General features: G+C 38.2%; 2 protein-coding genes across 6 annotated transcripts in view; both read right to left on the bottom strand.

The window, feature by feature from the left end:
• The window catches only part of LOC139978224 (uncharacterized), a 29,357-nt gene extending 21,751 nt beyond the window's left edge, over positions 1-7,606 (bottom strand). Inside the window, exons 1-3 of one of the 5 annotated variants that reach the window (XM_071988188.1) lie at positions 7,261-7,557; positions 2,827-3,116; positions 1,736-2,017 (exon numbers count right to left, since the gene is read on the bottom strand). In XM_071988188.1, the coding sequence (XP_071844289.1) occupies positions 1,736-2,017; positions 2,827-2,890 (346 nt within the window). In that variant the 5' untranslated portion in view covers positions 2,891-3,116; positions 7,261-7,557. Of the gene's footprint in view, positions 1-1,735; positions 2,018-2,826; positions 3,117-7,260 lie in introns of all 5 variants that reach the window. The other 4 variants (XM_071988187.1, XM_071988191.1, XM_071988192.1 and 1 more) reach the window with 4 other exon arrangements.
• A 5,881-nt stretch (positions 7,607-13,487) lies between these two features.
• The window catches only part of LOC139978221 (protein sidekick-1-like), a 68,446-nt gene continuing 55,961 nt past the window's right edge, over positions 13,488-25,972 (bottom strand). Inside the window, exons 3-6 of the mRNA XM_071988182.1 lie at positions 19,282-19,575; positions 18,140-18,466; positions 16,865-17,173; positions 13,488-14,002 (exon numbers count right to left, since the gene is read on the bottom strand). Of these exons, the coding sequence (XP_071844283.1) occupies positions 13,731-14,002; positions 16,865-17,173; positions 18,140-18,466; positions 19,282-19,575 (1,202 nt within the window). The 3' untranslated portion in view covers positions 13,488-13,730. The remainder of the gene's footprint in view (positions 14,003-16,864; positions 17,174-18,139; positions 18,467-19,281; positions 19,576-25,972) is intronic.

The following is a 25,972-nucleotide window of genomic DNA, read 5'->3' as shown; positions in this document are numbered from 1 at the left end:
CAGAGAAACCTTCACCTTCTTCCAAAAATTCCTTATGGGTATAGCTGACAGACAGAAAACACCACGAAGGTAATTTCCTTTGTTGAGAAAATAAGAAAGTAAAACTTACTATCCTATTGAGAACTTTTAAAATATCCAGTATTGGTTGTGAGAGCCTAAAATATTTGTTTTACATAGGCTTATACCATTATTTTCATATGATGGTATTATGTTAACAGAAACGTTTACATTTTTTTAGTATTGTTGTTCAGTATTATTTTACTTTATCAATTAAGAGCTACAGTTCTTTATTATGTTTTATGTGGGACAATGGCCATCCAGGAGGTATAAAATTGTTATACAGAATAAGTTCAGCCTCTGTACTGGTTACTATGAAGAGAAATCACATATTCTTATCTAAAATGTAATGCTCATAAAAAAAAAATTGGTTTGTCATTTACACACAGGAATTGGTGGACAAAGACAAAATTTGTAAGGTTATGAAATAGTTATTTGCAGTTGATTCTGTCATAACGCCTTAGAGACTGTAGTGGCCAGCAAGTGTTGGGTTAGCAATTATCACGATTGACTGATAGGCATATAAAACAAAATGTTATTTCCTTATTTACAAAATGAGTGAAACGACCAACTCATTTACCTTTGAGGACTTACAAAAAAATCAAGTATGGTTTGTGATATCCTACACTATTTGTTATAGCTACCATTTTCTTAAATGGTGGCAATATGTTAACAGAATAATATTATGTTAGTGGTAATTTTCAGTATTATCTAACTATCTATTATAAATAGCTCTAGTTCTTAATTTTATGTGTGACAATGAGCATCCAGGTGGCAAAAATGTTTTTTTAGTGTAGTTCCGCCTCTGTAAGTTACATTGCATGAGAATTTTGTTTCTCCAAACTACAATTCATTGCTCAGAAATCAAACCTGGTAAGCATTTTTGGCTTACATTCACTGATATGGGGTGGACAAATGTACAATTTTGGTTATGATATAAATGTATTGCAGTTAATATTATCTAAATGGCTCATAATACAGAAATGGTCATCTAATGTTGGGTTCGCAATCACCAATATTTGCTTATGATAGCTTACATCATTGGTTTTACTTACCAATTTCTTACTTGAGGGAATCATGATAACAGAAATGTTTACATGTTAGTTTTCTTATTCAGTATTATTAGGGGAAGGGGTCAAAAGGAGGGAGACCGTTTAATTATTGTGGGCTTAGATTTCTTGGGGAGTGGTTTCCCCTCCCTATTGCAATATATTTTATAATGGAGGGTGGAAATCCGAAGTTTTCCTCAATATAAGTTAAGGTAGAGGTTACCCTTCTTTTTAGGATGCAACTTCTGTTGCCACCACATTTGGGGGTAAACTCAAATTTACCTCTTAAAGTGGTGAAATGTTTACCCCTTTTTAAGGGTATTGTTAATTTTCCTTCTTGGAAGAAAGCCTTCAGTTTACCCTGTGTTGAAATCTGAGATTACACCAGGGCAGCCTGGTTGCACCCACTTTTTGAAGAAAAGTGGCCTCATTTGTTTACAGTGTACTCGCACTCGCGCGTAGAGCCGTGTTCTCCTATTCGTACTCAAACGAAGTAGAAATTATGATTGTATACATGTATTCCTACAGTTGTACTCGTACTTCAAGTCTGTCATACACTATAGTGATTAAAGTAAAAAACATGGAGATTGATTTATTAACGACAGCTGTACGGTGTTATAATAACTTACCTCCGCACAATGTCGTGACAGCCTGTATGTTTGAAGGTGCAATATCGTTAGAAGAACTACTTATAGGAACTAATTGGACTTCGTAGGTAGTGTCGGGTGTTAGCAGATCGAAGTCGTAGGACGGGTCTTCTGCTCCTATTGTAACCTGGTGGAACGGACCTCCCATCTCTCGAATTTGGACAATATATCCAGTAATGGCAATTCTCGCGCGAACAATAGGGTCGAAATGTTTCCAATCAATATGGAATCCAGATGATGTAATGTTAGAAAAAGACAAAGGATCTATATAGATAAGAGAGGAGATAGCAGACAATAGACTGGTTTATTATTTTGTTTTTATAAATATATATAAACATCACATTCAGCAAATATATATCAACGCAGAGGTTGTCACATGAAGGGGGTGGACGGGGCGGGGTGGGTTGATACAATTTGATAAATTTCATTTTCATCACGACCGTTTCACAGGTGAGATTCCGTCTAAAGAAGGGATGTGGAGGTGCGTGAAGAGGGATGTATAGTCAGGGCTGGATAGGGAGAATCGAACGATTGCTTTCTTTGCCTTTTGTTAGTATCTATCACATTAGCGTTTAATTCATGACATCCAGGGTCGAGATAGAAAGAGATTTATTGACAGGACCACCAGATGCGTTAGTATCAAAAAAAAATTTGATAGTTGAAATTAAGCCATGAATAATAATAATTCCTTGCAGCATTTCTTAAGAGAGGAAATTTGGATTTCAGAACCCATGGCACCTACTGAAGGGTGCACCAGAATGTCGGGTAAAATCAGAAAGTTATGAATTTAGACATAATATGACATATTATCGAAATTTCATCAATATAACCACAGGCATGATTTTAGGATACACTGATTTGGTGGCAATCCATTGCCTGCACCACCTTTCCTCCACTCCAGCGAGATAATCCAATATCTCGTAGAGAAGCTTGTTCAGAATTGAAAATGAACGAGTGTTTAATGTCGACCATGTAAGCTCAGTTCCATTCGGTTCATTCTTATTTGGTGGATAATGAATGGCTGCAGGGGGGTGGGACGGAGGGATGAGAAAGCTGCAATACGTCCAACTTACCCGAGCTGCACGAACCAATACCCTGCAGACGACATGGCAAATCCGACGGAAGGGTGACGGGCATTCGACATTCGATCCTTTTCCCAATCTGGCGCAGCTCTTTGATGCAATTCGAATAACGCCTCTCGATCCTCTTACTTTAAAACGTCGTGATGACCCCAAGTGGCTTTGAGTGTTAGCGGGCGTTGTCTGAAACACAAATACCTTTCTTCCATTCTCCCATAGAGGTTCATCCGGATGTTGTGCCTGAATCCGTCCTCCAAACACGAGGGGATTTTTAGCAGAGCAATCTAGAGAAAGATGAAATACATATCCATTGTTATTGATGATTATTGACTAAACTATACAGCGAAAGAATTCGACATTTATCCTCAGATTTGATAACAACAATTTTTCTAACATGATGTGATGTTTGCCCTAAGATATCACACAATTGCCCCAGAACAGGACCACATGCAACAGTCAACCGCAAAAATGTTCCCGAAATAAACGGTCATAGTTTATTGCATTTCAGAGTAGTTTCAAACTGAGAGAAGAGCAAACGAATAAGTCTAGAAATTGATCAAACCAGTGACCTAAGGGATACAAGCCATGTGATCTATCAGTTGTGCTATCCAGCTCTAAGCTGTTGGCCATTCCCAGGGCCCATCAAAGAAATGGCTAGAAGGGATCACCACTAACTATTTTAGATAGATAGCTCAGTTGAAATTCTGAGGTCACTGGTTCGATCCTCGTTCTAGCCAAACATTGCTTTTCCATTGTTTATAATTTCCCAGTGTGGTATTGTCTTTTCTTTTACTGACGTAGTTTTGAGAACAATGGCATTCCCGGTTAAACTTTTGATTTACATATGTAAAAATACGGAAACATAACGACACCATTAAAAATGTTATCCTGACGTGTTAGCGGAATTGAATGCCGTACTGACATTTAGGACAAAACAACTTGTCGCGTTAGCAGATATTACTTCCTTACAAGTTAATGCATAAATAAGAAAAGATGATCAAATTACTGTAATTAGTTAGATGAGTCTATATTATATACGTACGTGTACGTATAGAGGGAAACAACGTTTTTTCCATTCTTAGTCTTAAAGTAAAAGCGTATAAGACATTGAATGGGTGTAAGGAATAGTGGGTGGTGTTGCGTGGCGGGGTTGGGGGGGGGGGGGTACGCATGGTCTACCAAGCATATTAATCAATTCCACACGCTAAAGGAAACCTTGACAGGGTTTAATTTCAACATGGTTTGAAAACGTTATGGAGAACACCTTCCGCCCTATTTGAAATACATGTATTTTACCACAAGAGTTACGGTCTTTCGTCGAATTTTATTTGTATTAAGACGCCAGTAGATGCAGGCCCAATGCTCTATCCTATCCCAATTTAATACGAACCAATGTGCAGTTCCTAATTTTTTTGGAGAAATCCATTTTGGGATGTTAATATGAACCTCATTAAATCTTTAAGTCGTTTAAATATACAACATAAGTAAGTTGACTTTATGCATTGATATACAATTTATCCCGTTTTCCCCCTTAACTCAGTAAAGTCTCTGATATTTAATCTAGTCCAATGATTTATAGATTCATGTCGTACTTTTGTTTAGTAAATATTTAAGTTTCGTTATAGAGCTCATGGCAGACGATCGAAAACAATTCGATATATTCACCACCTGCTAAAGCAGACCATACATGCATTAAGTAAATTCTTCTTGTAAACTTTGAGACTTCAACAACTGTATTTCTGTACAGTAAGTATGCATTCAATTACATCTTTTTTTGTAACTGTTTCCAAATAAACACTTCAGTGAATCTTGTGAAAATTGACTTATCTAAAGTCGTTTTTCTCACTTAGCTCATTTTTTTTTTCTCCACAGGTTCTCTTCAAAAATAAAATCCCCGCAAGACTACCATACAGTGACCCATCTAGGATTTCTAGGAAGGGGAGGGCCCCAGACCGGACAAATATTTGTAAATACCAAAGATTAGAAAATTTCAGTAAAAAGGAAATGAATGCCTGCGTGCGTGCGTGCGTGCATGCGAAAACTCCCAAGGTAAGGCCATGGCCCCTGTTCCCGCCGGCGCTGGATCCATCCAGTCACTTTACTAATTGTTACGTGTGTAAAAGTGAGTTGGCCTGACGTTTCGATCCTAGAAGGATCTTCTTCAAAGGCTAAATGACAAGTGGTTTGACACATTCTCCTACACTATATTACAACAGTAGCTTACAGACATAACGATGGTATGTATTTTATAACACCTTATTTGACTGACAATGGAAGAAATCACATCCTTCATGCTTACGCGTCTTATAAAGATTGAAACAATAGCATTTCCATCAAAGGATTACAATTATTTTCATAATTGGCATAGGACGTGTCAAACAATTTCCTTATTTTGTTTGCAGCTTTCTGACAGAAGTGAAATGTCCTTTTCTTTTTTCCTCCTTGCGTTATATTTATATAATGATACAGGTCGATTGCCAAGTGACGTAAATAAGATAATCAATGAATGCACGAGAGAAGGCATAACTGTTGGTATGGTTTACAGGGCATTCGGTTAGCGGAGGGTGGCATTACGAAAATCATTTGTCACTATAACTTAGTCAGAAAGCAACACAGTGAAAATGTTAACTCACTTTGCACGAGTCTTAATAATAATAATAATAATAAATGAACTTATAAAGCGCTAAAATCTACGATGTATTCAATAGCGCTGTACAACCCTAATAGAAAGCCAACTTAAAAAATGAGTCTTCAAGCAAGACTTGAACTGAATGAGAGTGGGAGAACTCCGCACAGATATGGGCAGACCATTCCAGAGCTTGGGCCCGGCTGATGTAAAGGCACGGTCGCCATAGGTTTTCAGTTTAGTTCTGGGAACAGTGAGAGTGAGTGTATTGCTAGAACGCAAGGTATAACGAGTATTGACCTGGAAGGACAGATCGTCCGACAAATAGGCGGGTACCATTCCATGAATGCACTTATACACCAAGAGCAGTACTTTGAACTTAATTCTGAATTCAACAGGCAACCAGTGCAAAGAATGGAGGATGCTCAACGATGGTGTGTTGAAGTCATAGCAGTCTACAACAAGCCTGGCTGCGCTGTTCTGCAGACGTTGCAGTCTCTGAATCAGATACCCTGGAATACCATGGAGCAAACTATTGCAATAATCCAAATGGCTGTGAATGAATGAATGAACCAATGTACTCATAGTTCTAGAAGACATATGTGTCCTAATCTTCTTTAAATTAAAAATATAATAGAAACCAGTCTTGCAAACTTTACTGATATGTTTATCCATTTTCATGTGTTTGTCGAAAATAACCCCGAGGTTGCGGACTTGATCACAAGAAGCAATGGAAGCACCACCAACCCTGATAGATTTATTGACGACCTTTGTGAGCTGGACTGGAGTGCCGAGAATAATGAACTCAGTTTTACTATCGTTCAGCTTCAATTTATGAGCAGCCATCCAATCCCTAATATCAGAGATACAATTTTGCATAAGATTGAAAGCATCGATTTCTGTGGTGTTATGCTGCGGTTTAAAGCTGTGAATCAGCATAAGCAAAACCTGTGTCCAGATGTGTAGAAATGACATTAAATAGAGACGTTTTGTGATGTTTTTCTCATGTACCTCTACTTCGGTATTAATTTCTGTATCTACCGATAGTTGCCCCCCGCCCCACCCACCCCACCCCCACCCCTAATCCCGTTCCTTCCATGGAGAATATCTGTATCTGTCACTGGTTAGGGTGTCTTTCGAACATGTTGTTCTTGGATTAAGATTGACAACGTCTCATGAAGTGATGTCCACAGAACACATTTATAGGCTACCATGACTTAGTTTGGTATAACTAAAAGAGTCTGTGTCCTATGTTACAAACATAACGCTCTATTGAACATCTCGACATGCACATTAGCTTATAAATTCATGATAAAAATGTTTATACAATATTTATTAAAGTATGAAAATTAAGGTCTATGGTATAATTTGTCGATATTATTGTATTCTTATAGAGAGTTTAATTTATCTACCAAAGATGTATAGTTAAGTATAACGTTATTTAGTGATCTAGCTCTTGTTGATCAAGGTTCTTGTCTTTTAGTTATATGCTCATAGGGATTTACAAGTGACAAATGAGAGTGACAAATACTCAAGATTGAAATGGGAAAAAGCACATTGTCTTAGCTGGCTTTTGATGTGCATACTACAATCTTTGGTTTCGTTTCCTACGCCTTAATGAAAAAGGCACAAAAATGATACAAACCTCTCACTGTAAGTAAATTTTTAAGCAGCATATCATTCTATCTAGCAAATACTAACTGATGGAAAATCACGTATCACAGATCTTCACAGTAACACTATAGATCTGCTTGAATTTTGCGTACTACATTAACTGATTAACACAATAAAACGCAACTTACGACTGGCATCTCTGAATAGACAAGCCCCAATAGAAGACGTAAGCGCACATAGCTGGATCAGTGTCAGGAACAGGCGATCCATCTCCCTTGATATCTGTTAGCTTTCTTATCCAATCGAACATAGAATTGTTTGTCTAGTCACACGTCGATTGTCTTTGGCAAAATGATACCTGAATACTGAATACATTCGCCTCCCTCATAAAAAATAAGATCTGCTACAAAAGGAAAACTGAACTCAGGAAACAGACAGATCTCAAATTCAGGAAATGAAAATATTTAGCCACAACAATCACAATGGTATGGTGAAGTGATTAAATCATTAGCCCACCAATTAGCAAGTAAAATATAAACACTCCCTTCGATGTATGGGTGATTTCTTTATTTCGTCATTATTTTCTGTCGGTGTTGCAAAGAACCGATACGAACTGATGAAATGCCAAGTACTTCTACAGTTATTGCTCTGAATTATCGTTATAGAAAATTACTGAAATTGAGGGCAATGACGCTTTACATTTGTCAACTTGTTTATTATCAACAAACTTGTGAAAAAATCGTCTCTAATTATCAGTTGCTATAATAAGGAACGAGAAATGAGATGGAGATTTTCTCTATCAAGTTGAATGTAGAGCTGATTGTATTTCATATGAGAGCAACGGTAGAATTAGTAATATTCCAACTTTGCCCCAATTGCAATCGTAGGAGTACAATATGATTTTTTGGACAATGATGTCCATGTGTATATGATTGTCTTTCGTATAAGAGTAACGGTAGAATGACAAATATTCCAGCTTTCACCCAATTACAATCATAGGAGTAGCACTTTTGTATTTTTGTACATTGATTGAATGTTTTGTATATGATTGGCTTCAGCATTGGAGTAACGGTAGAATGAAAAATATTCCAGATATCTGTCAACTAGAACCATAGGAGTTACGATATTACATGTTACCATGGGCGGCGATCATGGGGGAGGGGCGGGGGACATGTCCACCTCCAATATTTTAGGTAGGGGATATAGTATCTAATATCCCCCTCCCCCCCCCAAGATTTGGTGGCATAATGGTTTTGTTTTGCCTGTAAATAGATAATAATGCGTGAGATTATGTATCCAAATCATATTTGGCGGTGGCTAAAACTTCATCCAACACATGCTGCATGAGGTAAATAACACTTCGTGGTCGTTTCTGTGACCTGTGACCGTAAAGCAAGTTGTCACTCATGATTATTATCATAATGTCTGTACATGTCTTGTGTATGAGTGTAAGTACGTGCAATCATATATATGATCCATATTGATATGGGTAAACTGGGTTTCGTCACAGACTTTCACCGAAAGTAGTTTTTCCTTATTTGCGAAATGACAATTAGCTAGACGGACCGCACCCGTAACGAAATTTGGTTTGCCGATAAAAAAGGCAAATAGGGCTCTAGCACAACAGCTGTATGGCAGGCCTGGAGAAGCCATGTGCACAGCTGCACATCATGCATTCCGATCTTATCGAGAGAGCCCCTGATTATTCACTCATCTACGTTTGCGAAATAATGCATCAATTATAGTAGTCATAATTTATCAAGAATTCTGTATTGTGTTATATGAGCTGTCGACTCGATGTTTAATTAGGTATGAGGTTTTCTTATACACATTTGTCAGTAGTGAATAATTTCTGATGTAGGCCCTATCAGCGTTCGTGATAGAGTCGCTAATGTCGTTAGTCGTTAGTATTACCAGTGTATGCTGATCCCACCGTGACACACGGTCCAACGTTGATCGCCTATGGAATATTATTACATGTCGCTCCGTACATGTACTCAGTACCCTAACGCAGTACACTACGTATGTCATCCGCATGCGCCAGACTGAATGGTGGCCCACGTGCGCATGCCTGCACGTGAGTGATATTAGGAATCGTTTCGATAGTGCCGTGCACTTTCGGGGAGAAACCATACTACTCCAGGTAAACTACTGAATTATTGTAAATTACTGAAATACAACAGGTTTGAAATGCTTAGATACATGCCGGCCCTGATCAGCGTGGTTCAAGTAACTCTGTTATCATGTGTTCAAATATTCAATCGGCTTGATCTAAGCTAGCTCGTCGAATATAATTATCACGAAACCGAACACATATTGCATTGACATAATGTACGTAGGTATGTACGTGCAATGTGTATGGTAGCTAACATGGTCAGTAATGCGTCGTTACCGAAGAAAGGTGTGAATAATATATGTTGAATAGCACCTGTGGAATTGTAAGGACCTGACCTTGTACTGTTTTATTATATTTTCCCAGTTTGGTGGTCTGATCTAGGACAATGTCTAGCGGTCCCCCCGTGAAGCGACTCAAGCAGTCATGACCAAGCATTCTTGACCTTCAAGCCAAAACAGTCTTCAAAACAGGTAAGATGTACCACCATATCCAGCTTGTCTGTTAATCAATAGCAACAGGGATTTCTAGGAATGAGGTGGCGGTGGGGGAGGGGGGTTGATGCTAGTACTGTATGTGCATGCAATAAATTTCACTAATGTTTGGTAAACATGCATGGGTGTGTCAAAGTGATATTGCTTTTTATTTATGGTTAATGGTCATAGATCTGCCAATACTGGCAAAATGTGTTTCGAGTTGATGTGAATAATGGGGCCAAAGAAAACTGAATACATCTCTTGGGGGCAAAGTCCAGAGCCACACCCCAGCAGGGTTGTAGCTAGAGCAAATTTAGTGGTGAGCATGCGCCTTACATGTGAAGATTGTAGAGATTAGTGAATGTGAAGTGTACCAAGTGCAGCGGGTCACAACATGCCTTATGAGTTAGCTAACACAGCATCTAAACTCACCTAGAATTAATTGAGGTGAGTCGTTATCTGCTCACCTCAGGTGCTCACATATGAGAGCTAACTACAAACATCGTAATACACGTGCAAGAGTCAAAGTTTACAAACAGCAAACCAAGGTGACCTGCTATGTAATTTTTAAACTGAAAAGCCTGCACAACCAGGGTCCAGGACCTACTGCAACATAATAAGGGGTTTTGATATATCCCTTTCCCGAAATGGCCATCCGGACCACTACAAACATAAAAATGATTAGATCCATCATTTTTCATCACACAGGGCACCACAAGTAAAGATGCTGACTCATCAGAATCTGAGCAACTGCCCCATTCCATACCAAAACACGAGAGCCACCTGGTGATGAAAAACTAAACCAGGCGTCTTTTAGAAGGTCCAAGCAATCATCCAGCTTATCTGCAGGTTCACTTGAACGTGAAATTACTGGAGAGCAGAGTGGTGTACCAACCCAACTGCATCACTTTACAAGGAAATACTACCTGAGTACATCCACACACTTACAGCAAAAGATCAAGCGATTGAACAAGTACCTCCGGAGCCCACCCGTCCACCAGACTCGTTCAAAACTGGAGGTAAGGAGCAACAGACCACCCCACCACAACTTAGTGACATGACGTTAGGGCATTCAGTTCCGAATCATGAACCAGCGAAAAACATACCACCTCAAGAGTTCTGATGTCAATATGTATCAAAATACAAACAAAATTAGTCATACTCTTCCACACAGTTTACTCTTCCACACAATTCCACACAGAATATTGTTGAGTCAGAAGAAAAATTATCATTGAAAAAATATTTATGTGTTAACTGTTATCTATTGGCTTCCATATTATCAGTGAGTTTGCAAGATAAGTAATATAAGTATGTCTTTGTTTAGTATTGACTTTATAATAACCATGTATAACAATGCCAGTAATGTCAGTTTGATATTGGTCAGAGTGTTGACTATTAGGCCTACACAATTATCTAGTTCTTCATATTTCCCACCAATATATGTGCAACTAGTTTTATTATAAAATATTGTATATCTATCAAAATTTGTGCAATGTAGGAAACTAAGATGACCTGCAAATTTGATTTATGTATTGAAATTATTTCCCTGTTTATGGTCCAGAAAATTATACTTTCAAGAGAAGTGGTTTAAACATTTCATCTGGCATCATTTCATCCCAAGGTTAGGCTCTGTGGTGTGTTCCCAGTGTGCAAAGGCGGATTCATATGGCTTGCTGAAACTTGAAAACAATTCTGAGCCGACCTTCATCTGCATTCCCTTAAAAACTTGGAAGAAAAGTCGGGATAGATTTAGGGCTCACGAAACATCAATGTGCCATAGGATGGCAGTGAGTAATCTACTGCAGCAGAGAGAGGGTACAGCTGTGTCAGCACAGAGTCAATCCATCCACAAACAGCAACAAGAACAGAACCGGAGGTGCCTTTTAAAGATTATTCGAGCTGTACGTTTCCTACTCAGGCAAGGTTTCGCACACCGTGGACACGAAGAAAGGAGGACAACTTCAACCAGTTACTCCTGATGCAAGCGAAGGAAGACCAGGAATTGAAAGATTGGCTAGAACGGGACACAAATGTGACCCACCACCAGTGTGTAGAAGATATGCTTCAATTTTTTGCCCACCAGATACCACGGAACATCATTGAGGATATCAGTCGATCCGTAATATCGACAGTTATTGTCGATGGCACGCAAGATATAAGTAATGTCGAACAGGAAATTGTGTGCATACGGTACGTGGATGATTTCCTCCAAGTATACGAGGGGTTTATTGGGTTTCATAAGCTAGAGGAAATCACTGGTAAAGCAATTTCATCCATGATATTCGATATCATGCTGAGACTAGGAATCAACAAGAATAAACTTCGTGGCAAAACCACGCACTTATACGTAAAAATTGTCCGCTAGCCCTTCATTTCAGATGTGCCGCAAATATATCACCAGAAATGAGATCCCTTTTCCACAGGTTGAGCAGCTTCTAAGATTGCCACTGGTTTGCCCTGTGTCCTCATGCGAGGCAGAACGCTCATTTGGTGCATTCAGACGTGTAATAGCCTGGCTGAGGAGCACACTGACTCAGAAGAGATTAAACTGGGTTGCCGTGTGTAATGTACACAAACAACGCATGGAAAACATATATATCACATTGGTAGCGAGGGAATTTGTGAGCATGAACAATGCAAGAAAACATGCATTTGGAAGGTTTGCGAAAAGATCCCATTTCTGGTGTGTTAGGAAAGACTTTACATGTTGTATACATATTGATGAAACTCCGTCCTCTATTGCTTAGATATTATTCAGCTCTTAATTGTTTAACCTGCCTTTGTTCTATAGCGAAACTTATTATATTTATATTGAGTCCCCTAGAGTGCACCAACTCGCTTGGCTTTCAGGGGCTTTGCAATCGGACCCCAACAGGGGACCTGGACGCCAATCTTTATCCAAGACCGGCGATCACCCATGTCTTTAAAAGAGGCCCTCGCGATTTGAAATAACCAATGTATTTACAGTTTTGATTTGTTTTCCAAAAAGGCTTGTCAAACTCGCATTTAGTTCCCTCGCTGGGCCCAATTTCCTGACGCTGGGAACTCTTTCTGGATCCCCCTGACGCCCGCTACGACATAGTGCCCACGGAGTAGAGGAGGAGGAGGGTAGTGGAGGGTGTCCCCACTGCTCGAACAACCCCTCCCCTGAAAATGCGATGTACAAAAAAACGTGCCATAATATCCGGAAAATATGTTATACAAGTGGCACTCAAAACTGTAGGAGGGTGGGTAGTACCAGCTCGCTTTTACAGCCCCATCCACACACACACACACACACTCCATGTACACAACGAATAACTCTAAATCGAAAAAGAACTCATGTATCTGACTGTCTGAAGGGATGTTCTAAAAATTCATCGATTTCCCCAGTGTGAACATTTAGCCATTTTTCTAGCATATTTAAGGATGTGAACCACATTTATATGCCCACTTACCGTTTGCTCCACTCCTTGGTTCTGAACTTGGCTCTGGCGAAGCTGAGCATCAATATAGTTATCTCCATGTGTATATTTTCTGAGGCTCGATTCTCCTTACACACGTTTGCCCGGAAAGTGCAATGGAAGTCTGTCAGTTAATTTTTGCATTCTCGTTTATTGCGTTGAAAGATATGTGCATAACAGTTCCAACCCTGTTTCACGAAAATATTGTTGTTGACCCTGCAGTAATTTTGAGGTCACGTGCATGCATATACACATCTATGCATAAACACACACACTGACATACACACACATGCACACACACACCCCTATAAATACATACACGAACATCCTTACTTACATACATCAGTAGAGATGAGAAAATAAAATAAAAAGAAGTTACGAGATTTATTTGTATCTGAACAAATTATATTTTATTTATGTTGTTGTCTCTGTCTCCGTATCTTCTTTTTATTTAAGTACCAACTTGGATACAAATATCATCGCTTATTGAACCGATTATTTTTTTATGTTTTTATTTTCATTCAAATAATTGCTTAACATATATCTTGTCACATGGTAACGCAACACACCAAAATATTCCTTAGTCGGGTCTGATCTTCTGAAGTCCACCTCCAATGGGAGGAAAGTTACTCAGGAGTGTCGAAGACAATGTCATCAGTGAAAGGACCACCCTCTGTAGATGAAGTCATAGCTTTGACTTTAAACTTGTATTTTGAATTAGGAGTTAAGCTATTCAGCTCCACTTTTAGTTCTTCCGTTGTATCTTCTCGTACATCATTGCCGTCCAATGTGAGCCGGTAGCGGTATCCAATGACGCAAGTAACCTTTCCCCACGAGACAGTCGCAGATGTGGAATTGACTTGGCTGACATCGACGTCCACGGGGATTACAGTTAGCGCTGTTGGGGGAGAATAAACATATACGCAGTATGTTTAATGCTTAAACTTTCCCGAAAACAATTAGTTCCTCTTTACTATGCTAAGACATATATATTCAAATTGTGCACGATTTAAATGTACCTCTTGGTTGCCATGGAGACTCATAAGTAACCTTGTAAACGAGTGACCAACATGTAAACTCTTAGATATTAAACGGACAACGTCTGTTGTTAATATTTTACAGAGAAAATACTGACGCCCCATTTAAACTTTGGCGCTGTATCGAAATATGCAAGCTCAGATAAACAAACTAAATTAATTCTTTTATCGCGTTCGATAGAATGAAAGATGAGATTGCATAATACCCTGATTAAAATATATTACACTCATGCCTTTGTTAAGGATCCTCTGTAGTTTAAAAGCAACCCGCCTCACCTACAATATTGTGAGTTCCTTGGCAGTTTCTGAGTCACTTTCGCCTTCGCTAATTTTAGCTCTCAGGGTGAACTGGTACTCTGTGTTACCTCTGAAAGCTGAACTATTGAAGGTATAATTTTTCTCACATTCTTATCTAATGTTTTGTCGACGTTTCTCCAATTATTGATCTCTTGACACTTTCCTTTTACAGAGGTAATGTTGATTATATAAGAGACAACCTCACACTCGTTTACTTTTCATATATTTTGCTTTATTCCTCTGCTTCATTAAGGTTTGTTTCCCCATATTTTCTCAATCAGTTCGTTTTTAATTTACATCCTGTGGCTCTAGCTAACATATGTAATTTGCCCCTTACTAAGTCAACAGCGTTAGGAATTGATGAAAAATAACTGTCAACAACTGAATTGTAGGTTTAAAAGACTAGCAGCATATTTCATTCACTCCACGGTATAAAGTTATATAGTTTGGGCTCAGTTTGTGATTGGATCTTATTTCTCACAGTAATGTCTGTAGAATTTATCATGATACGTTACCACAGCTGCCTGCGAGGAAACGCTTCATGTAAAGGTTTACCGACTAAATCCGGAGGGACTAATAACTGACAGAAACTTCAGCACAGGCACATTGTCCGACTATCGACGACTTTCCACTCGACGAAGTCAAGTCGTGACTGGTCGAACAGTGTGCGACCGGCTTAAAGAGGTTATGAAATGGAAAAAAATCTTTCGCATTGTATTTTGTATACTCGAAGCTTTCCAATGATACCCAATTTGTGTCAAACGAAGCTTGCATCCTCGAGGAATAAACGATAAAAACTTCGAGGGTAATAAAAACTTTCGAAAAATTGTTGTATTTACGGTAATGCGGCGTGACGTCAGTCGAGGAACTCAGCGCACTTACGAGACGCTATGTTGACATTCATAAACGTCTGATAACACACAACATTACACTGTTGCAGCGCTCCGTAGTAATTGAGATTTGGTGTTTGGAGTTTTGTTTTTACGTAAATTTTTCTCGTTACTGTTATATATGCCTAGCAGATATGTGGTATCAGGCTCCACCACAAGTAAAGACGGATTTCTACTGCAAGCTTTTCCAAAAGATGACAAAATCGAAGAATTTGAACACGACTAGCTCAAAACACTACACATACACAACGTAAATGAGTGCCTGTAGGCCTATACTGTTGCCAAATTACTTGTTATGACCATAGCCTAGGCCTCCTTGATACAGCAAATGACGATTTTTTTTTGGTTACCTATAATTTTGCACAAAACTTAAAAGCCAGTTGGTTTTAGAACAATCAATTCTAGATCTGCAAGTTTTCCTTTGTGGTAAAACTGGCGTTGTGTTGTGATTTTACTTAACAGTTGGATGACACAATTACACGGGCTAGCCTGTTATACAACGTCTATTAGTTAGGTCTAGGGCCATGTTACCAGTACTACCACAGGGTTGCACTGTAACAGAATGTCACATTTTCCTTGCATTTTAAGACACAAAATTCTAGAAGCTTCGCAATGAAGTTAAGTAGCGAGATCATCAACATCCGACCAATTTCGGTTGAGGGTCGTCCAACAGTTCTGCTCGGGGACTTCGGACGGCAGCGACGCGTCTCGACCATCGGGATCGTTTTAGAATTCTTCTGCAAGAGGCTCAATTGATAGGGAAACACACCGAGATTATCTTCATCACCCTCAAAACTATTTCCTCCTCTTCCTCCTCAAGAAAATAATTTTAGTCAAAGCTTACGAATGTCCTGAGAGGTGAAGTCCTATTTCCTCGGAATCGAAAGATTCGGGTGAAGACAATTGATGAGAAGAGTGTTGTGGTTACATGTTGTAAACTGTATAACGCCGTATTGATAAACAGCGGGGAGTCGGCTTTGGCTGAAATGGTTCCTTTGATGACGTCAGATGAACTGCGGTGGGCAGCTTTGCTTTTTCTTACGAGTGGCAGCTCGAGAGGTCTCTAGGGAATACTTTGACAGCGAATTTCTAGAGTTTGAATCCGTATTTACGGAAAGTTGTGCATGGGTGGTGTTGTAGTAATATAGATAAACCATTCCAAGGCATGAACATTTTTCATTTCATAACCTCTTTAAGGAAGGTCGAAAAGAGTCGGGTCTTAAGTAATTGTTCGGACAGTGTGCGTGGGGCTCTCCGAAGGTAAAAAATAGTCGTGGTCGTGATCCGGCGGATTCGGGTCGTGATTGGTCGGGAAGTGTGCGGCAGACTCGACGAAGGTCGATATGAGTCGGGTTATAATTGGTTGGGTTCTATGCGATGTGCTTTTCGGAGGTCGAATTTGAGTCGGGTCGTGATTGGTCGGGCTTTCACATGTGAGTTAGTTATTAATTGGCACTCAACACACCCTGGCAGTGTGTGATGTTCCGCCATTTTTTGCTAACTTTGTTTGACCAAGTATCTGAATTTTCAACTTACTGTCACTTTTCGTCGTTTCTTTCGCGAAACCTTTTGGCCCTGCACCAATGGTGTTGACAAATTGTAACTGAAATTCATATTCTGTGCATGCGGTGAGGTTATTCAATACGATAGAAGGTATATGTGTGAATTCTAGTATCTTTGTTTTGATTATCCTGTTATCACTAACAAGGGTGTAGTTCACGATGCTGCAGGGTGGAATGGGATGTTTGAGGTGGCCGGAGTTCCATCGAAACTCAAGTGACGTTTGGCTCGTCCCTCCCTTATGCCGGTAAACTCTTTGTGGTTTCACTGGTTTTCCTGATGGTTCTATATAATGAAAATATTAAAATATTAAAAGATTAATAATATTCTGGTAAAAATTGAGGTGATTATCTGGCAAGAGAGTTTAAAAGGAGAGCCAAGAAAAAAACTTAATTTGTTAAATAAATTAATTGCGAATTGAGGAATTCAATAACATATTGAGGAATTTTCTACAGTATAATGAATTACAAAGATGATGAGCGTACAATAAGCAAGTATGTAGAAACATTTTAAAACATAGTACCTATTTTTTTTTATATGTGCGATATGTGTTAGGCTACCAATGTATCCATTTTAGAACTGTGGGAAGAACATTACAGTTGGAATGAATGAATACTGTATCCGCCCTTTTCAGGGGAAGGAAGCAGTCTAAATTTGATATGGACCGAAAAGGTTTCACTACATGAACGTATGGGACTCCTGATGATATAAAGGGTAAGAGGAATCAAAGTTAATAAAAGGCCCAAACATGATTACGAAAACTGTGACAACAGTATCTGTGTGTAGCCTTATTTTGATAGTCTACCGTCTCTTCCCTAGAGGCTAACCCTAAATGATAAAGTTGTTAACGTGTCAATCAAGAAAGAATAAGAAATAAAATGAATGATATTGCCTAGAATGTAAATGCTTTGTTAATCCATTACTATTGCAGAAGCATACAAAGGCAAAACCGTTTCGATATATATATATATATATATATATATATATATATATATATATATATATATATATATATATATATATATATATATATATATATATATATATATATATATATATATATATATATATATATATATATATATATATGCTCGTGACTGTCGGTTAATCTCGAGTAGTTGAAACCATCTTATCAATAGTCACGTAATAGATGTCATCAATTATCGTTCGAGTACCAAGGGTACCAAAGCTTGCTATATCAACAGTCGTCCACCCTCTTTTTGGCATAGACATCTACTTGAAGCCACCTACCTTCACAGCCCGCAATGTGTTGAACCTGGAATGACGCAGAGCCGTCACATAATCCACCACCCACAGTTGACGAGCCCGTCATTCCGATAACTTCGAAAGAGTACCACTGCTTATCGATGAGGTCAGTAAACAAATGATGCAGGCTAAGCCCCTTCTGAATATCGGTTGAAGACTCTCCCAGTTTGCCATGGCGCAGAAGGTAACCTGTAATAGGTCCGATACCTCTGTCAACTGTGACGTCCCAATCCCTCCAGGTTAGGAGAAGATTTGACGAATTAGTACTCTCTTTGCTAAATTTTGTGGGATTATCCGAATACCGTGGACAAGCTGATTAAGAGATATATATGTATAAATTAATTAACAACCACACTATGCCAAAATGGCCGAAACTGTAATACGCCATGTGGAAAATATGACAATTAATGTATGAATATTGTATTAAGGTCCCCATGTCATAAGTTGAACCATATAGGTTTTAAATTTATCCGAAACCTTAAGGTTAATAGACTTCAAATGGGTGCCTACTGACCTGGGCTATTGTGACTTCTTGAGTGACGGCAACATAGCGTCAGCGGACAAAGGTCATTAACCTTTCATTACTTACTCTTTATATATTTGATAATAGACACTTTCAGAACATGAGTGAATGTGCAATTGGAGAAATTATTGGATGTGATTTGTAAATCAAAAGTGTTTACAATATATGCTGATCTTTGCCAGAGGTGAAGTCAATCTGACCATATAGGCTACATCAACCACTGAGGGTTTCGTTCCATATTTCACCATGTAAGCAATTGATAATTCGAGCGAAGGTTTAATACAATGTTTTATTTGTTAATAACTAATGTTGCGCATTCAAAGAAACCTCTTTGATGCATAATATATCAGAAAAGTAGACTGATTTCTTAAGATTTTGCATGTCCATTCCCTATGCAGACCAACTCAGGCTTCAAAACTACATTAATTCGTGAAATTAAAGTTCAGTGGACCACCAAATGACCCGGCTCATCACCTTACAGACATAGATGATTTATTGCAATTAAGATTTATGCTCATCCACAACCATTAGAGATATTAATAACTACAAGAAATTCGACTCATATTAATCTGTCATATGTTATCGATCACAAAGCAAATCTAACCTGCATTACACTGCGAGAATTCATCATCTGGGGCTTCCTCTATCGGGCACGCGCTTGATACCCGAGTTTCCGTTTCTCTTCCTGGGCAGGGAACTGAAGAGCCACCACAGTTTTTAGCTGTACCGAACCATGCTATTAGAACTGCACCTCCCCTTTTGAATGGATTCTTCGGGAGGTGATGAGGGAGAATAAAGATAGGTTGACCAGTTCCCCATGGCCGACTGCCAACTGTGCCTGCAGTACTCCGTAAGACTCCTCCAAACCGCAATGGACTATTTCCAGGACATGTGGGTCCTAATACAGACGTACACATAGACACACACAAAGAAACACATATATAATTAATGGGTAGGGCTTTAGATGAGATCAAATTTGTCTTATATTTGTCATAATTGTGATATAATGTCCATGATGATCAAACAGTTTTAAACAGTATAATTAATAATAGTTTTACACATTTGTAAAATTATTCTTATTCAATCAACTGAAGGTAATAGAGACCAATTTAAAGAAAAGAAGGAAGTGAAAGAACTGTTACTTCTGTAACGCGTTTCCTCCCAAACGCGTTCACTGTATGGTCCTGTTTCTTCAGAGTTAACGGCGCTCACCATGAAGTAATATTTTCTGTTCGGTTCTAGATCACCAAGAGCTACGTAAGTCTTCTCCGTTGTTCCAGTACGCACTTCTTCTCCATCAACGTTCTGTAGTTTGTATGAATAACTGGTGATGTTACCATTTTGTGTCTGACAGTCCTGAGGAGGTTTCCAGGTGAATTTCAGCGAGGATTGGGTCACTCCAGTCAGTAAAATATCGCTGGGAGCTTCAGTTGGATCAATATAGATAGAAAGAAAAACAGTTGTGATGAATTTTTGAGGGTGCCATACGTTTTGCTGATAGATGTATGTGCAGTAGTCATGTGTTACTTTGTAAAAGTCCCTGACAATTGAATGACCAAGTGATAAGTCTGAAACTGTTTCGCTCTGCAAAAGCCCGGCAAAACATTGGAGTCAATGTGTTTCGAAGTACCCTGTTACGTCATTTTACACAAAGAGGTCGAGCTTTCCTTTGCACATATAGTTGATTATAGAGGATGATTTTAGGCACAAAATAAATATTGATATATTGTAGACCGTTAAAAAATACTGATATCAGTCTAGTTTGAATTTCTATGTATGTCATTTTCAGTTGTTGAGGAATGACCATTTACACTGTTGAAGTTCATCAATTAAACTGACTGAACTATTTAGTCTAACACACCATTAGGCCAGTTCCTCAGATGCAACAGCAAACACTATGGGAAAACATAGCTTTTTTATGGCCTCAAGTGTTAAAAATGTGTTACAAATACGTTAAGGAGAAATGGTGTCGCCATGCAAGGTTACTTTGTTGCGTTTATATGAATCTAAAAGAACAAGTTGTGGTTGAGTTATTAAAATTCATAAAACAATGGAATAACGTTAAGTTTTTTGGTACACACAAACACACACAACTCAAATCCCACAGGCATTCTGCTCCACCCTCCCTCCTCCGAAACACATATATATATAAATATATATGTAGTGAAGTGAAATTTTGTTGTGTACACCCGTTCAGTATTTGCATCATTGAGGTAAATGAATCTGGAGGGTTCATGTCAATTGGGTGCGCGCGTACCATGTATGGAGGGCCATGTGATGTGTTCCAGGGTGGTACCAAACTGATATTTCTCTGTAGCAGTTCGAGAATAGTGTTAGTGACTTCGTAAAAGATTTGCACCAAGACGGATCGGACATGGGAACTAACGGCATAAGGAGGTACTGGTACTTCAGGCCAACGAAATAGTGCTAATATGCTAACGTTCAACCTTATTCTCTTGAATGAAGGCAGGCCTTCTACATAATAGATCTTACTTATTAATACAGCTCCAGGGGCAAGCTTTGTCTCATATGGCCTAACGTTATTACTACTTGCTATAAGTGAATGTAGAAATGGGAAAACAAAACAAAACAAAAGACTCCTCCTCGGGTATCTGGTGATTAAAACCTAGCAAAAATCATTTCCTCTGTTATAAATCTTCTCTTGATTAGACCAGGGAGTTGTTATGGAACATAACAACTCCCTGATTAGACAAACTTCAAGAACTGGGAGGGGGCTTTGGCTCTGGCAGAGGAAGGGGGCCCCAGTTTGGGAGGGCCCCCAGTTGAGGAACCCGTTGGCTGTTAGGCTTGTGCATAAACCTCCTGTAGTAAAGTTTACTTTCGTAGAACTGCCCAGCCATCGAGGGTTTTCGTGGTTAGATACTAATGGGAGGGCGGTTTTGGCAGCCCTGACAATGTAGTCAGCTGCCCTGGCTCGTTCTTGTTTAAGTATTATGCTTCCATTTGGAATAAATTGCTTTTATTTAATATAAACCTTTGTTATTTCCCCCCATATTATTCTGCTTTATATATCCGCCAACCTAACTGCTCGATCGGGCTTTTCCCCTACCACCAAACCCACTCCCCTCCATGTCACTTTCGGTGACCAAGCACTGAAGAAAAGCTAGTTAAAATATTGGCTGTTTGACTTCCAACCCCTCACTTACAGTAAATACGTAGTATCATGCTTCATCATAGCACAACAATGGTTGGCGTTAGCGCTCTCTATACTCATATGGCGATATAGCTCCATATCATGTTTCTACTGGTTTACAGTGCTTGGGGGCGCAAGAACAATTTTGTAAAACCAAAACCTGTTTACTGACTGGGGATGGAGGGGGTTTCGCTGGTGGCTACAGCACTGAGTTTATTCCTGTTTTGGCATGGTTTACAAAAGGTCAAAAGCCTCTTGGCAACATTTTTCAACTTTGAGATGCTGAACGAATAGCCGGAAGATATATCCAAGTTTGTGGGTGTAATGGTGTAAATGTGTAATGATGTTATGTTGTAAGGGTGTAATTTTTTAACATGGTGTTATGTTGTAATGGTGTTAGGGTTGAATGCAAGGTGTTTCACGGTGGTTTAATGATGTAATCAATTCCCTTCTGTTGTCGTGACTGCATTTTGTAAAGTGACACATGAGGTTTTCAAAGAATAAGTCTTATAATACTTCACGCTCAACAAAGATTATCCAGTTACCCTTACATGGCCTCGATATACCCAATCCCCCTCCCTCTTCTCAATCCCCCTCCCCTCCTCGATCCCCTCCTCTCTGTTCGAGGTAACTTTTTTATTATTAAAATGTTATCATTATAATTATCAACACATTTACAAAAGCCATAAAACTTTAGTAGTAAATTGAAATGAATATTCTTATTTCCAAGTTTAATTTAATAGCCACTGCAGAAAATGAAGACGAAGAATAAGTCTCTCTTTTTAAACTAATCATCTGAACAATTGTCAAGGATATGACTGAATTTCTTTGAACTTTAAAAAAAATAACCACGAAATGTATCGAGTGTCATGAAATCTGTTGATAACACATCCGGGTTTGTAGCAATGACAACAGATTCTTCTTATTTGAAATTCATCGAATACGTCTTTACGTATGTCCTGACTTTGTTTTTCCAGAGAATAATAACCCATATTCAACAAGTGTGTTTAGTTAATTTTTGTTTGTTTTTTAAATATTCTACGAATTATGATGGTATTGACTTTTAATATGTTATTGTATATGCCTCAATTCACTATAAACTCAAAGCTAGAATCAAGGCTAGAGCGGGGAAAGTAGGGCGGGATAAAGTACGGGGAAGTGGGGCGGGGAAAGTGTGGCTATGGAAAAAACAAATGATTGGACATAAATTTGAAGGCAAAAAACAACTCTTAGACTACCTATTTCGTGTAATATGTGAGACAGAATGCATAATAAACAAGATTCACGATGAAATCATGCATAATGCCCAATTCATAACCACCTGATTGCCTCAAGTGACTGCGAATGTTTGACGGAGGTGTCTGAAACACAAATACCATCCTTCCATTTCCCCATAGGGAATCATCAGGATCCTGTGGCTGAATGATTATATATGTCTTTTGTATTTGAACAGTAATGGCATAACAGAAAACACTATTCTTCAAATAAAAATAGGTACGTACTTAAAGTGGCCTTTAAGGTATGGAACGGAAACGTCCCACGTAATTTGTTCTTATGTTATTTATGTTCCACTTGTAGTTGAAATTTGAAATTATACAAAAATTCCATCCATTGACTCTCATTTAAATCAAACTTATCATTCAATTTAACAATAGACTTAAGACGAGTGATTAACCTTTGAATAAGCTACGCATAAGTGAACCGTTGTTATATAATGCTTATAAAAAAATAATACGATTATTCACCTTTATGTAGTTATTATTCCATATCAGTTTACTTTCAAATTTAATGACATCTTTAGAAGCAAAAAGAGTCCAACCGTGTAAAATATCGTTGATAAATACATTATCTGTGTGCATATCAACTGCCTTATAATTACAATCAAAAACCAAATGGGCCCATAATCCTTAAGGTGTTATTACTAGTATAACGCTTAACCAAGAACATTTCAAACCGTGTATGAAACTTTTAATATGAGTTGCATTCAGCCCACCTTCTGGGATAGAGCTTATCAGCGCATTACGTTTAATCTTGTCTGGTGTCTCACGCCAGATAAATTTGAATAAAATAGTATCCATTTGCTTGATAAATCAATCCGGAGGATTTGGCAAGCATTGAAATAAGTATACAAACTGGGAAATACCAAAGCTTTTAACCAGAATCATTTTACCGAGATAACTTTTGGCACAAAATTCAGCCTGTCAATTCAGGCTGTCACGGTCATTACTCACAACGATTCCTAAGGCAGTAACTTGTCTTTCAATCCACTTGAACGAATACAAATCAATAAAATTTGGTTAACGACCAATGAAAGGACCAAGAAAGAAAATATTGGACTTGTCAATGCTAATTTTAAGTCGTGAGGCCAATTCAAAATGCTTCAAAACTAAAACAGTATCCTTTAATGAATTATAAGAACCATCTAAAAAACAAAACTTTGTCGTCTGCGTACTGAAGAATTTTAAGCTCCTCATTTTGAACAGAAATACCTTTAATAGTATCATTAGCATCAATTTTCATAGCCAACAGTTCCACACAAATTATAAAAATATAAGGGCTTAAGGTACACGCTTGTCTAATACCTCTGGTAATGTCAAAATTAAGAGATGCTAAACCATTATTGCACACCGTAGCAGCAGAACATGTGTAGAGGGTACAAACCCACTGACAAAAGTTATCATTAAACTTGAATAAATGTAAGCAGTGCAAATTATAGTCCCAGTTCATCCTATCAAAAGGCTTCTCAAAATAAAAAAAAATGTAAAAATCCAGGGATCGAATTATTCCTACAATAGTCCATAGTGTCCAAAATACAGCGAATATGTTCTCAAATAAAACGATCTTTAATATAGCCTGTTTGACTGGAGCCGATGATAAAGTTAAGTACTTTTTTATTCTCGTTGCTAACACCTTGGAACAAAGTTTATTTATTAAAAGTAATCTTTATTTAGCAATTAGATTGGACGAAAATTTTTGACCAAAATCTGATCTTTACCTGGTTTAGAATAAGCGTTATCAAACTACATGATTGCTCCATGGAGAGAGCAGATTGCTGTAAAACAAAATTGAGGGAATCATTGATCATGTTACTAATATTTGGCAAAAATTGATTATAAAACTCAACTGAAAGGCCATCACTCCCTGGGCTTTTTCCATTACACATTGAGAAAAGAGCAGATCTATACTCATCCTCTGTTAATGGACCATCACAAAGTTTGGCTTCATCAACAGTTAAAAAATTAACAAATTTTGCAAAAGAGAAAATTGTCGTTACCCTGGCTCGTATACAAATCCTTATAAAATAGAAGAGTTTTCGAAAAATTAAGGTGGTATCAGTAATATCGGTACCACACCGATCTATTAATTTACGAATAACATTAGAGGATTTGTTACATCTTTCAAGACTTAAAAAGTAGATTGTATTTTTTCCACCTTGTCCCACCATCTAGCTCTAGAACGGACACTAATACCATGTAATTTATCATCAAAGCATTTCTCGAGTTTATTTCTTTCGACAGTTAGCTTGTTAAGCGTATCTGAGGAGACCGTAAAATGATTTTCTTTCTCTAACTCTGAAATTTGTTTAATTATTTCTACTTCTTTCTTTCTGCGCTCGGTTGCATTAACTTTACCATACCTTAGAGAAACATTACGAATTTTATATTTCACAATCTCCCAAGTGGCCGAGGAATTATGAGACTGGCATATTATAGCAGTAGAAAAATGGTATTAGTGATGAGTTGAGTGTATTATATGTCCTTAATACATGAGCAATTAAATTTCCAAAAACCTGGTCCTCTTTTTTTCAGAATGCAGTAATAAATTTAAATTAACTATATAAAATGATCAGACTGCAAACTGGGAGCAAAAACCAAAAGTTACCAATGACCCGAGTTTGCGCGAGATAAGAAAAATGTCTTAACGGCAACAAATGTCTAGAGAGATATTTGATCTCCAAGTAAAATCCTTTTGAAGTGGATTCCTGTTCCTCCAGATGTCTATTAAATCTAAAGTTGACATGATTGCTAAACATTTTGATCTAGCATTAAAGTTAGTACGTAAGTTCCCACCTTGTTTATCTAGATTTAAGTTGAGAACGAAATTGAAATCACCGCCCATGATAATAGAATCACTCGAGTGA

This window comes from Apostichopus japonicus, chromosome 13 (assembly GCF_037975245.1).
Source record: "Apostichopus japonicus isolate 1M-3 chromosome 13, ASM3797524v1, whole genome shotgun sequence".
Lineage (NCBI taxonomy): Eukaryota > Metazoa > Echinodermata > Holothuroidea > Aspidochirotida > Stichopodidae > Apostichopus > Apostichopus japonicus.
This window is presented reverse-complemented; position numbering and strand designations above follow the sequence as displayed.